This window comes from Centruroides sculpturatus, unplaced genomic scaffold, assembly GCF_000671375.1.
Source record: "Centruroides sculpturatus isolate CEXI.00-Female unplaced genomic scaffold, Cexi_2.0 scaffold811, whole genome shotgun sequence".
Classification (NCBI taxonomy): domain Eukaryota; kingdom Metazoa; phylum Arthropoda; class Arachnida; order Scorpiones; family Buthidae; genus Centruroides; species Centruroides sculpturatus.
This window is the reverse complement of record NW_019385134.1, coordinates 152,322-166,852: the sequence shown is the minus strand read 5'-3', so window position 1 is coordinate 166,852 and position 14,531 is coordinate 152,322. Positions and strand designations below refer to the sequence as shown.

Below are 14,531 nucleotides of genomic sequence, written 5' to 3'. Positions count from 1 at the left end.
ACTTCGTAAAGGTGTAAACTGGTGGCGGAAGAGAGGGAGAAGGGAAATGATACTAAAACTTAACTTACATAACATAATGTAACAATAATTTAAAAATAACTTAGAAAAGATTTTAAAAAATTAGTGTTGTTTTATTTTTTAATTATTTTTTTAATTTTTATTCACTGCTTTTTGCTTTCTTTCCTTCACTTCCACCAGCACTTTCACTGGATAGAGGTCACTTGGAAAAATATCTATCCAAAGAAGTTTGGTTTTGCCTACTGTTTAAAATGTTTCTAAAATGACTTAGGCAAATGCCATTACTCCGAGCAGCAATGCGGCCAGTGTTTCGGGATGTTTCTTTTCAATAAAATCAGTCACTTTCTGATAATACCTCAAGATTTCCTTTATCGAGCGAGATCCTTTCATGACGAAATAAACATGCAGACCGAGACCAATGAACAGAAGTGAATAAAAAAATGGCGCTGCAAACTAATGTAGCGTCATATGGTGAGTTTTTGTTCATATTGTGGAGCAAAAGTATGTTCGAATTTCATGTCGTATCCTGAAAATTTTGTATGCTGGGGTATTTGTATCCTGAAGTACCACTGTATTTCAAAAAATTCAACTTACTTGTAGTGGATCAGTGCAAGGAAGCTCTAATTTTTCCCATAATACTTGCCACTTTTGTGGTAAATGACCCAATTCAGTCTCTTGATTATGTATACTCTAGAAATATAAAATTAAGAAAAGAAAGTTTATAAAATATCCAATTTTAAAAAATTGATGTTAAGATTTATAATTAAAGTGTGATTATAGCCTATTCAAGCTATAATTACACTGAAGAGACATTACACCACCTAGAGTAGTGAGCTCGCCCAAAGACAAAACAACAGCACTTGCAAGGCTCATATTGCCATATATAAACAGCCAGTGAACTGTGTTTCTGAATGTAGAGTTTTTGGCTGCATCATGGGAAAAGTAGCAGGTTTATCAGACTTCAATAAAGGAAAAATCGTTATGGCTAGGTGCCTAGGAATGTCAATCTCAGAAACAGTGTGATTGGTGTATTGTTTTATTTAATATACTTGTAATATACAGGTATATTAAATAAAACAAAAAAACTGTTTTCTGTGAAACTCTAGCATTAGCTGTAAAGCCAGTATAATAAGTCTGATATTAGAAAATAAGTACTTGTAGACGAAAATTTATATTATAGTAAGTCAAGGACATTGAGGCATTTTAATTAAACTATTATGCATTGTTTGCCAAGACCAAAAGACTACAGTGACCCAACTCACCAGCAGCTAAACAGAGGTAACCAAGACAATGTGTCTGCAGTGTACCCTTCTGTGTATGGGCCTGCGTATCCACTGGCCCAGCCGAGTCCATGCGCTTATAATACGTCATCGACAACAGTGTCAGCAATGGCCAGAGAGCATTGCAATTGGACCTTAGAGAAATGAAAGGAAGTTGTCTGATCCGAAGAGTCACATTTTCTGGTTTATCATGTTGATGGTTGAGTGTGGATAAGGCAATTTCCAAAGGAGACCTTGGCTGCCAGATAAACAGTTGGACAGATACAAGCTGGTGGAAGCAGTATTATAGTATGAGCAATGTTTTCATGGAACATATTAGGACCCATCATCACCATAAAACAATCCCTGATGGCTGTGCACTATGTGAACATCATTGCAGACCAGGTTCACACCTTCATGGCAACAATGTTCCCAGTGGTGATGGCCTGTATCAACAGGATAATGCACCATGTCATAAGGCCCAAATTGTCATGGAGTGGTTCGAGGAACATTCCAGTGAATTTTAAGTCATGTGGTGGCCTCTGAATTCACCTGATATCAATCCAATTGAACATTTGTGGTTCCACCTGGAAAACTGAATTTGTGCTGCCACACAACCATCTCACAATGTTCAGGAACTGGAGGACCAGCTGATGAGCACCTGGTACCAGATACCTCAGACTACCTACCAGCACCTTGTCAAGTCAATGCCTCGCCATATGTTGGCAGTTTTGTGGGCAAAAGGTAATCCTTCATCGTATTAAACAGATGGTCACAATGTAATGGCTCTTCAGTGTATACTTCAAATTGAATTATTATTAATCAATAATAATTCAATATGTTAGAATCATCCAATAGTATTTTTCATAGAAATAATTTTCTATTAATTAAATGACATATATAATTATATGGTTTCATATTTATTTTGTTATAGATTTAATATTTAAATTTAAAGTAATAGTAATTAAGAATAAATAATACTATACTATGCCATACTATATGTGCTCTGATATCTCCAGAAATTTATATGTTTAATAAATGGAAAAAAAAGTCACTTATTTCTAATTAATGCTGGAGATTGTTTTCTTTTAAATTCATTTATTTTTTCTGCTTTTAATTCAGATGTAATATGAATTAATAAATTTTAATGCTCTGTTTTAAAATGGTTTCTTACAATTTTTACATATTATTACATATGTTTTGTATCTATCATTATTTATTTATTTATGAAATTTTTGCAATTAAATTTAATCATCAACTCTTTGAACAGTGTTTAAATATTTTATTATTAAAAATTAGGATAATTTAGTTTTATTTATCTATATTTGTGTCATTTTTTTGTTTTTCTTAATTTGTTTCCTATGCTTTTTTGCTTTTATTCAATCAAGAAAATACTCCAAAAATGTTTTGGTATATTTTTGTACAGTCTAAGTTTGACTGACTCATGAAACAATACAAAACTTTTATAATAAAAATTATGATTTGGTTTTACACTTAGAGATTAAACCTTCAATATCTCAATGGTTGTAAAATTTCAAGAGAAAATGAAATGATAATTATGATGAAAATGATAAACATGAATCCTATAAATAAATACAATGCTATGGTTTACTTTTACTCAACCTTTCTTTGTTTCACAAATCACTTTGAAAACAATATTTGTATCCCTTTAGGTATATTCATATGATTATTAAACAAAATTTTTTATAAAATACTTATAATAATTTTGTTCTTTTTCTTCAGATTTGAAAGATTTCATCCAGTTATAAAGATAATTACCAATTTGTTACAGTATTTAAAAGTGAATAATGGGTATATTAGAAAGAACATTGATTTTATAACATATTAGAACTATAAATTTAGCACATAGATATTCTTTTTGCTTATGGACAGGAAACAAAATATTTAATTTAAAATATGTATAGTAGTATTTTTCTCAAGAAATTATTCAGTAAGTAACAAAAATGTGATATCAGAAATAAAACACATATCAAACAAAAGTAAGTTTGAAAATAAAATTTATAACACTTCTTTATATACAACATTACGTGCTTTTCTGAACAGAGAGTATACCAGGGGTGGGCAAGCAAGAGTTCAGTGAGAGCCGAAATGTAGGTTTTGCAAAATGCATGGGAGCCGCAGTTCTGTACTTTTTTATTCTGTACCACAGTTCTGTACTGTACTGCGATTTTATTATGTAATATAAATATAATATAAAACAAATATTGAATTTTTTTAACACATATTTTCACAAAATTGTGGAAATAAAATTGTAAAAATAATAATAAAAAGCAGAAATTAACATTTTCAGCAAGAGCCACATTTGCCCATGTCTGGAGTATACATAAAGGTTGTTAGCAGTTCCTACCCCAGAGCATCCTACATACAGTTGATCATGAGAAAAACATTCTTCTTGTAATTATAGGCCAACAACTTTAAATGTTTGTCCCTGTGATTTGTTAATTGACATAGCAAAGCTTAGTCATACTGGGAACTGTAAGTGTCTGAATTAAAATGGCACCTCTGATGTTATTAGAGGTATCCTAGGAATAAAAGTGTATAGCAAACAAACAAAACATCCTCATTTATATATATAGATAACACTTTTAAATGTGTTTCTTCAAACACACTTTATTAATAATTAATGATATTATAGAATTTTTAACATTAATCACTATCATGAATTCCCTTGGATTCATTGAACCATCAAATGGGAACAACTGCCATACTTATTATTTGAGAAAATTTAACCAATATGGCCAGGAGCACTGTTGATCATAATAAGTGGTGTAAGCATAGCATTGGAATCTCTCAAAAGTCAGAGAGAATAAATTATGTTCAAAACAAAATATTTTCACTTCCATTCATAAGCATAAAAAAATTTAGTTAAAACAACTTATTTAAACTGAGTACATCTAACCCTTATAACTCTTTATTGCTGTTATGCTACTTTATTTTTATATATTCTCTATTAATACTTAAACATTTAAAAATAATTTTCTTTAAAAAACTATAATGTATAAAATTTGCTTATATGTAAAGTCTATTTATGTTGTTTGCATAGTAATAGAATATAGACTTTTCAAAAGTATAATTTCAGAAAATTCAATTTTTTATTGTGTTACAAAATTTAGTGTACTCTATGATTTATTTATTTTCAAGGGCATGAAAGTCTTTAGGTGTTTGGATTTTGAATATACAATTCATTAAAATACCTGTTAGTTTAAAACATGTTATGTAGACTTTCATTTTTGCTGTCAATCAAATTCTCTAGTTTATAAAAAATATTTTTGCTTTTGGAAAAGTTTAAAAAATCTGCTATTTTTTTTCCAATCATTTTGCAACTATTTAACACTGTAGTTTATTTTTATAAAATTCAATAGGTAATATCTAGATGGGCATAAATTTTTCTCCCTTATCTAAAACTGATCTTGATTAAAATTAGCTTACATGAATTTTCTAATGTTTTTGACATTATTATTGATATTAAAGACATTAATTAAAAATATTAGTGTTCATTTCATTTAATATTTGATTAAATTTAATTACTTATAAAATATTATAATATTTATCCTTTATTAGATATTTGAAAAAATTATTAATTAATTAATCATACTTCTAGTAACTGGCTGAATACATCAGTTTCAACACTCTGAATGTTGTCATAACATTTGTGGAGAACACGGCGAGAACTTTGGTTAATATTTCCATCTGCAGCTTCAGCTTCCTCTTCCTTCTGTTTTTCCATTGCTATTATTTCAACATCATACAAAGGACCATGTGCTAAATTTTCTTCTATATAATAACTCCATATTTTTAAATTGGATATGTTTGAATATGGTCGTAAAACCTGAAACTAAATTGATTTATTAATTCTAGAGCATATAATAAATAAAATTTTAAACTTTATCTATACTAATATTATAAAGAGGTAAAATTTGTAAGTTTGGATGTAGGAGGTAATCTCTGAAATTACTCATCCAATTTCAAAAATTCTTTCACCAATATTTAGAATGGAACTTTAGGGTGGACATAGGCTGTATATTATTCCATTAACATTCATATAAATTAAAAGATATCATCTCGGATTAAGGCTTTAATGTCCAACAGATGGCGCTAACTCAGTGAGTATGACGACCCAAGTTTGCTTTTCTGTGTGATATTATGCTTTTCTGTGAGGATGAACTAAAACAGATCATCTTCTATCTATCTATATAAATAAAAATGTAATGGTCATTTGTTCCTACGGATTCCTTTGAAATTTTGACACAACATTGCATTCGAATATGCACGTGTTTTTATATACAGAAGAGCATCATTTTTCCTAAAGTCAGTCATCTGAAATGTCAGTTATCTGAAAGAATTCCAGTTGGCAAATTTAAATTTTCGCTAGTGCTGTGGTGCTGCAATCTTTGGCTATATCTTGGGCTACTCCAATATTTTTTTTGATGTGTGTGTTTTAGCTGGCAGCACTGTCTCTTTGTGTGGTGTTTTTCTGAGGACTGTGTGTCATGCTGAATTGAATGTTTTTGATACTAGATTAACTTCTAAAGTATAGTTTTTTTTGTTTTTATATTTTTCAATATATTTATTTTGTTTGTAAAAAATAAAGAAATAATTTTTAACGATACAAATGCCACGATTATTATTTTAAAAAGTTTACATTAGGCTTAACATCGATGAACTTTCAACGCAAAGCGACATGCAATGGAGAAAAATTTCAACATGGGATAGGTTAATATATTTTTTCATACATAATTGGTTATCCAAAAAATAAGTTATCCGAACAACCCCAGTCCCCAATTGATTCGGATAAACGATGCTCTACTGTAATATACACTTAGAAATTCCCCCACTGGGGGGAGATGAACAGGATTAAGGCTTACCGCGAAGAACTCTGCTTCTATCTGTACTATTTTAGATGCGGTTTTTTGCATTTTGATTGCGTTTTAATAGAGTATGTCAAGAGAATGTACAGTACACTAAGAAGGGATTTTTTGAAAAATTCTCCCCCACAGGGGAAGTGTTATACATATATAATAGACACATTTTGAACCACAACAACACATGGCAGGGTCTGCTAGTTTTACAATATGTTTAATTTTTTGTATTAGATTTTAAAATGTTTATTCTATAATTTTAATTAACAACTAGTTTTATTACTTCTTAAAATTATCTAAATTCTTTTTTTCTAAGGATATAAATTTGAAATTATATAATATTGCAATCAATTTTTCAGTAATATAAAAATATGACATAATATAATTAGTAAGCATATGTAAACTGTATTCTGTATGTAGATATGAAACAGAATATCATGAAAGACTTAACAGTGTTTTACAGACTGGGTTGTGCACTTGGAAGTTGATATTTGTGCAAAAGTGTCATCTTAATTATAATTTTATCCTGCTTTGAAATTCTGTTAACACCATAGCTACAGAACTCCCAAAACAGAAATAGAATTCACAAATATATACTTGTCAGTTCAGCACTATTGTTTATCGTGGTGCTTACTAACAAGCACATGTTTGTGTGTTCAGGTGTGGAAAGTTGAAAATGAAATCATATTCTATTTTCAATTATGCAAGCCTGAAGATGGTCTGTTAACTGGATAAAAAATTTTAGCATTATTTAAATTTCATCCACTGTAAAAGGTGCATTGATTAAAGGTGCATTGATTAATTCAGCTACATACTTTCTGTTAGTATCCATACTACTTTTTAAAGCAGTACTGAAAGCCATTTTTTTTAATTGAAAGAAAAGTTCAAGAAATGTAGATTCCAATAACTAGCAGAGAAGACACTGTAATGATAAAAGTCATTTGTCAGGCCAGTGTAAAAAGTCAAAAACAGAACTTATTTTAACAAATGGTATGGATGCTGACAGAAGTTTGTAAGTGTGGAAAGAGCTTACTTTGAAAGTGACATAATGAAAGAATTTGTGCATGTTGTGTAATAAAAATCTATGCCAAAAGTTTGGTTTATTTTAACTATGTGCAGTACATGTTTTTATACAAACTTTCTGCAATGCATAACTATACATTCTAGTAATCAAAACATAAATAAACAAATAATAATTATTATTCTTGGTATATTTAATTCACCTGTAAAAAGTCTAACTATAACAAAAAATGTAATTAAAACTTACACCTTCATCTTGATTGGGAGAATACCAAAAATTATAAAAAACAGGTGATTTAGTCCATAATTTTTCAACATAGTCCCAAAATGAAGTTCCTAATGGCCCAGAAGATAGAGAATTAGACTTTAAAGTAAATCCACTTTCGTCATCAGATCCGCCATCCAATCCTCTATGACGAGAACTTCTTTCCTCTAACCATCTCATTTCTGACCTTTCACATTCAGTATCCAAAAGAAATGTTCTAAATCGACAAGACACATAATGATAGGCCAAAAATTTTAAATAATATTGGTTGAATTCAAATGAGAGTGGAAACTGCAGATGAATCTGAAAATAAAATGTATATATCATTAAATATAATTACTTTAAATATATAAAATATCTACTTCACTACATATTATAATTTCGATTTTTATATTAAACAATTAAAGCTTTTAAAATTCATGTTTGATATTTACTAAAGAATTTCAAAACATCACATGTGTAAAACTATATTCTCATGAAATTTACAATTCAAGAAAATAACTTTGAACACAGGACAATATGAATTTAGAATATGATGTAAACTTTTAGATATTTCATATCTAATTTTAAACTGTTTGCAATAGGTTTTAAGATAACATAATTTATTATATTGTAATTGTTTTGCTTTTACTGGCTACTAATTGTTTAGTTATACAATATAAATAAAAGTGGATATGATGGAGTATATGATCTGGCAATTTTTCCATAATTATTCCAACTTAGAGGTATTCAATTTGACGTAAGTGGGAGCAGGTCCGTCTTTAGGTGTGGGCCTACTGGGCCTGGGCCTGGGTCCAGGGGCTTTCAGACATTGAGTGCCTCCTAACATTCAAGACCTTGAAAATATGTACAATTGAATAGAGCAACAAGTAATGAAATTATTATAAACAGTAAACAATCAAAAGATATGTTTGATAAATTTTATTAAACATAAATTTAACAATATGTTTAGCAGAGAAAGCTAATTGAAAAAATTTATGAACATTAACCCTCCATTACAAATTCCTTAACAAGAATTACAAGAAAAGCTTGGAGGGGCCTTCAAGCTTTTTTTTGGCCCAGGGCCTTGCACGTACCAAAGACTGGCCTGGTGTGGGAATTTATAGGCCTGCAACTTTCAAATTGCAGCCAATAAGTTTATAAAATAGATTCCAATATTTTGAATATAACACAACTTAAATCCACAAAATACTTTTGCTAATTTTTTGAACTAAGATATAAAGGATGCCTTGAAAATGAATTGTTATTTATAATGTATGTAAACAGAATTTTATTAAATAGTATAAAATTCCAAATATTTAAATTTTTAATAATAAATCAAATAGAGAGATTCATTTTCTAATCATTATTTGTAAAATTTGTGATTTCACTTAAATTGATCTAGTACTTTATATGTTGAAAATGTTTATTTAATAGCCCCATACACTTATTTAATGTTAAATTCAAAAATATATATTTTGTTTTTGATAAACTTTGTTTACAATTATTAAGTGGTAAATAATAAAATTTTTAAAATTAAGTGGTTTAATAAAATTTTAAATATTTATAATAAACTTACTTGATGTATCACATCTAAAAACTGTAAAAATAGAGGAGTGAAACCACTTGCTGAAGTGGCAGCTGTGTGATTACCACGGTGAGTAAATCGATGTCCAAAGGCTAACCATTCCTTTTCAATAAGTACACGGAAACCATCAAATGTTCGGTAATATGGATCTAAACAAATTTGAGCAATTGAAACAATCTGAAAACAAAAAGTATATAACATTATATATCAATATTTTGTACATATGTATATTGTATTTATATATGAATTTTTAATACAAAGTTAATTAATAGTAAACATTTTCATAGAAAAATGCTATTATATAAATTATATTTTTATAAAAATCATACTTAAATATATAACAAATGTAATTCTGCTCTCACAGATTAGTTACAATATGAAATTTTCTATTTTAAATGCATTCTGTTTACATATGTGAAGTAAAAATAAAGTTTTCAATTTCAAAAAAAAAAAAATCCTTTATTTGTCTATTGTAAATAAACCAGTGAACATGAGAAATAAACTTGTAATTGCAATGTATTTTTTGTAATAATTCTCATTGATAAATCTGATTAATTAACCATATTTCTGTATAAAAAAATTATTCAGATATATAAATATGGCTATTTTGTTGTTTCATAGCATTCCATATACAGTAGGTGATCAGTTAACCCCTCAGTCTCCATTGACGTATATATATGTCAAGCCTACATAGCGTTACGAGAAATGTGGTCCTTAAGGCCATTTTTGAAAAAAAATTTTTTTATTGAATTTTTGGAATGTTTTTTAGGCCCCGAAACTTTTTCAAAATTTTTTTCCCGCGCAAAAAAATTTTATCGCGATTTTAATGAGCCTATGTGAAGGCTCGATTAAGGCTTAATTATTTTCTAATGGGAGTTTTTTATCAATTTTATTTCATGGTTCCTAAGTTGTAGCGCATGGATTTTCATTCGGTAAAGTTATTTAAAGTTAGTTTCTGATGTCAAAAACGACCTCCAATGGTTTTTTAATTTTTTTAATTAATATATTTTTTTAAATATANACAACATAAGAAAAAATATTCAGTAATAAGTTGCATGCATATAATTATATTTCTTAGTTTAGATGGTGCAGATTTTAAAAGTATTCATGATGAATGTGTATATAAAGTGATAAATCATATCTTCATATTTTTCTTTAGTCACAGTTTTTAGGCTTAGTTTTCACATTTAATGATGATGATACTATTTTTCTGAAACTACTTGGCCTATCCAGTTTTGGAGGTAAATCAAGAGTTTTAAATTGCAAATCTTTTTCCATTGATGTTTTATGAAACAATTTATATGGCACATTTCTTGAAAATCTTATCTAGAAAATATTCAACCAATTGACAGTTTCTACATCACTACAGTGGGTGATCGGTTAACGAACATAATCCATTCAAAGACTTTGTTCGCTATCCAAATTGTTCATTAACCGATTATTGATTTACCATAAGTTTTTATGGGAATTTGATTAATTCATTCTGGAGAACCCAAAAAATAAAAATATACACTTTCTTACTACATTTATTTATATGTAATAATAAAAATACATATATACACAGTCTTGCATTTTTATTAGTCATGTTTTTTCCATTTGTGGGAGTTAAAGAATCTGTCTAATGTCAATTGCTTCTCTCTCTTCTTCAAGATTTTTCAGAAGTAATTAATAGCATTGTTGTTGTAGAGATCCCCAAGCCTATTAACCTCAACCTGGTTTGGATGCCATTTTAAGACCATTGTTCTGCATCCTTCCACTTCTTCAAAAGATCTTTAATAGCAAATATTGGCATTAATCCTCTTTTTCAAAATAAAACATATCTTGCCAAGTTTCTTGATGTTCTTTGTTCAAAGAGTTCTTGGCATTCTTATGTCATCAGATCAGTTTCAGGTTCCATTATGAGCTCTTCAATGTATCTTTATTTCTCAGATGTGATTTTTGTTAGTCCTTTAGCTGCTTGAGTCTTCTTCTTGATTATACAGTATCTTTCTTAGATAAGGTTGAACTACAGCCTACTGTAGACCGTCCAAGCCATACTGCCCAGCAACATCAGACATCTTCTGCCCACTATCTACCTTTGCTATTATACGCTCACCTTTCGAAAATAAAAACCAACGCAAAACTTAATGAGTGCCTGCCAGACAGTCTCATGAATACTATAAAAAAACTGTTTCTGTCAGAAAAATAAAAAGCTGGAATTACAAGGGAGAGTTTCAAAGTTCCGAGGAATACTATCTGATCGATATATACTGGGTTGAGTGTCAATGTCGACGTTTCCCGTGCTCCAAAAAGTTTCGAATTATTGCCTGAAGACAAGGGAAGACCAATCGATATTCATTATTTTACATCGCTTCTTCTTTTGTTTGTTTTGTGAGATGTTCATTATCTGAACATAAAAATCTTTCGCGAAAGTGTTCATTATCTGATTTGTTCATTAACTGAACTGTTCGTTAATCAATCACTGACTGTATATGAAAATGTATTAAAGAATATTAACAAATGTAATGATATTTGAAAGCATTCTTGTTTTAATAAATGTTAAACTAATAATAATAAATACGATTATGTAATCATTTAATAAATGAAGTATTCTTAAATTTCAAAAATTTAACTAATAAATAATATTTTCCTTTACATTGGCTTTTCATAAGATGCAATTTAATATTGCATTTAAATTAAATAAAATAAAACAGACATCCAGGTATTTTGATCATTCATTTTTTTCCTCCACATAATTGCACTGCTCTGTAAATGTACAGTTATATGTATTAAATTTTAGACAGTGAAAAGATATGAGTATGTTTCATCTATCTTTTAGGGGTTATAGGTCAGTTCTTGGAGTGCCATTTCTCCTCAAAAAGTGAGAAAAGTGAGTTGAAATACAGAAAATGAGTAGAAAGTGAGTGCAATAGTGAGAAAACAAAGTGAAAACATGGAAGGAAAATAGCAGTAAAAGCCGTTTTTTTATTTTTTATTTTTATTTTGTTATGGTTAAATACATTTTAATAATTTTTGTATATACTATAATACAGTAGCCACTCATTATGTCATGGATTTGGATATATTGCACTTTTTGGTCCTCCAAATTTTAAAAACACTTGAGTCAATAGATTTTAAATTACTAATTGCCATCAAATTTCTATTTGCAATGAAATATGGTATTTTATTTCTGCCATTGTCCTTGAAACTACTACTGAAAGTGAAACAATAAATTCATCAAGATCTAAATAAGCAAAACAGGTGAACAGATCAATTATCATTTGTTTCCTTCTGATATTAGTTGTTGTTTATTTATTGGTTTTAAGTACTGTCTCCTCATTTACAAGTTTCTGTAAATTCGAAATTTCGTACCTTTATGTGAATTGACCATATTGTGTCAATTCACATAAAGGTGCAAAATTTCAAATTCACATGGTAATGTGTAAGGAAAAGATTTCTTTATTTCTGAACAGAAAGTTTTTATACAGTAGTAACTTTATAATTTTATTAAAAGTATATAGTACACAATAAATCAATTGGTAATAAAATTTTCTTATAATTTTAAAAATTATTGCTTATATGATATTATACTTTCACTATAAACTTTTCTTTCAGATTTCATTTGTGTTACTTACATGTCTTTTAGATTACTCAGATTTATTACTATATTATCAACTGCTTCAAATCAGTTTAAAAATAGATAAAATATTAATAAATCAGAATGCATTTTTTGTCTTGAACATCCCTATTTTTAAAAATATGTTTCTCCTACTTGTTAACACATTCCTTTCTAGTAACTTCTTCATATTGACAAATGATACATATATAATCAATATTTATTTATTGTAATATTTAAATTCAAATTAAATGTAAAGTTTTAAAATTATTTAAAAAAAAATTTATTTAATTTATAAATTTTCATTTACATTAACTTATTTTACAATATCTATTAACTAAAGTAAAATTTTCTTGCCTGAGTAGTAACATCCCATCCATCTTCAAGACAAACCATTACAGATGAACCTTGTACATCAACTAAATCAACAATGGCACCAGACAGTTGCAAAATACATTGAAGCTAAATTATTTGAAAAAATTATTATTATATATAGCACTGTTAAAAATTTTACAAATTATTAAATTTTAATTGTTTATTAAATCTTTTATTAAATTGCCAGAAAACATATTATCTAGATTTTATAAAATATATTTTTATACCTTTTTTTTTATTTATATATATTTTAAATCAGAATATATAATGATTTAAACCTAAACCATTTGTTTTCCATAAAATATCTTCAAATTTTTATTATTGTAATCAGTAAATTTATAATAAATTATATATATAAAATTATGAATTTGAACAATTTTAAAATTCAACAAAAGATTGTGAATCACAAAGAAACTGAATTTTCTTTTACAATTATATTTTGTAAATTAAGTAGATCAAAAGTTGTCATTAAATGTTAAATAATAGTCACTGTATCTTAAATAAAGAAAAAAAATATATGTATGTAATTAATAAAATAAAATTTATAATCCTTATTAATATGAAAATAATGTTATAGAAAAAAAATGCTCTCCACTGCTTACAATGAAAAAATCATGTGGCTTTAAATGTTTTCTTGCAGTTTATCACTATAATTTTCAATTTGAACTGTATTATTTGCCGTAGAAGACCAAAGTTTTAACCTGATATAAGCCATCATAATTCATCATGGTTACAATGTTGTTAACTCGTGGTTACGCGCGCAGTGTTACTCTCGCGAAGTTAGGCGTGTGGGCAACTATAGTCTCTGTTTCAAAATTCAATTTTTCAAAACTCATAGTATTTTTTGTGATTTTTTTCATTTTGGATGTTTGTGGGCATGTGTTTTTGATGTATTAGTCAAGAAAACTACTTTAAATATATCGTTTTTATTTATTACTAACAAAAAACAGAAAGTCTCCTGTTTTTAGGAATTTTTCAAAAAAAATTGTCAACTTCAAAAACGTATTTTAAAAACTGTAAACAAGTCTGATGCTATCTAAACTCTCAATCGTCTTCCTGTATGTGTTTTTTAACTGCCACAACAATTAAATTCTTTGTACCAAACCCCGGGCCAAAAATATCTCAGTATTTCCAAAAATACACTATCTAAAATCATACAGCAACTAGAGGTAAAAATGGAGATTATTGGCAGATAACATCGATAGTAAACTTCTTTTACACTGTAATTTGTTAATTTATATGTCTGTTATTAGATCCACCTATAAAAACAATTGCTGGAAAAATTCCCGCGAAATGCCATGCCCCAAAGGCTACCACATTGAAGTATGTAAACAATCACTATAAAATTGCATGTTTTAATCTTTTTTTCCACTTCTAATTTGCTAATGATAAGTCACTTGACAGTATTTAGACGAATAAACATGTTTTCAACACCATTTAGCAATAATTAAATAATACAGGTTATAATGTTGTTCTCCATCCCTTTTCTGTGATTCTATTGTAGGCCTAGCCAACTAGTAATAGGTGACCATATACAATAGAGCGTCATTTA

At 28.3% G+C, this 14,531-nt stretch overlaps 1 protein-coding gene across 2 annotated transcripts in view; it reads right to left on the bottom strand.

The window, feature by feature from the left end:
- Positions 1 to 14,531, bottom strand: part of LOC111635244 (myotubularin-related protein 13-like) — a 152,489-nt gene that overhangs the window by 10,440 nt on the left and 127,518 nt on the right. For both annotated transcript variants that reach the window (XM_023380151.1, XM_023380152.1), the window contains exons 32-36: positions 12,962 to 13,066; positions 9,001 to 9,186; positions 7,425 to 7,745; positions 4,894 to 5,133; positions 613 to 708 (exon numbers count right to left, since the gene is read on the bottom strand). In XM_023380151.1, coding sequence (XP_023235919.1) covers positions 613 to 708; positions 4,894 to 5,133; positions 7,425 to 7,745; positions 9,001 to 9,186; positions 12,962 to 13,066 — 948 coding nt within the window. The remainder of the gene's footprint in view (positions 1 to 612; positions 709 to 4,893; positions 5,134 to 7,424; positions 7,746 to 9,000; positions 9,187 to 12,961; positions 13,067 to 14,531) is intronic.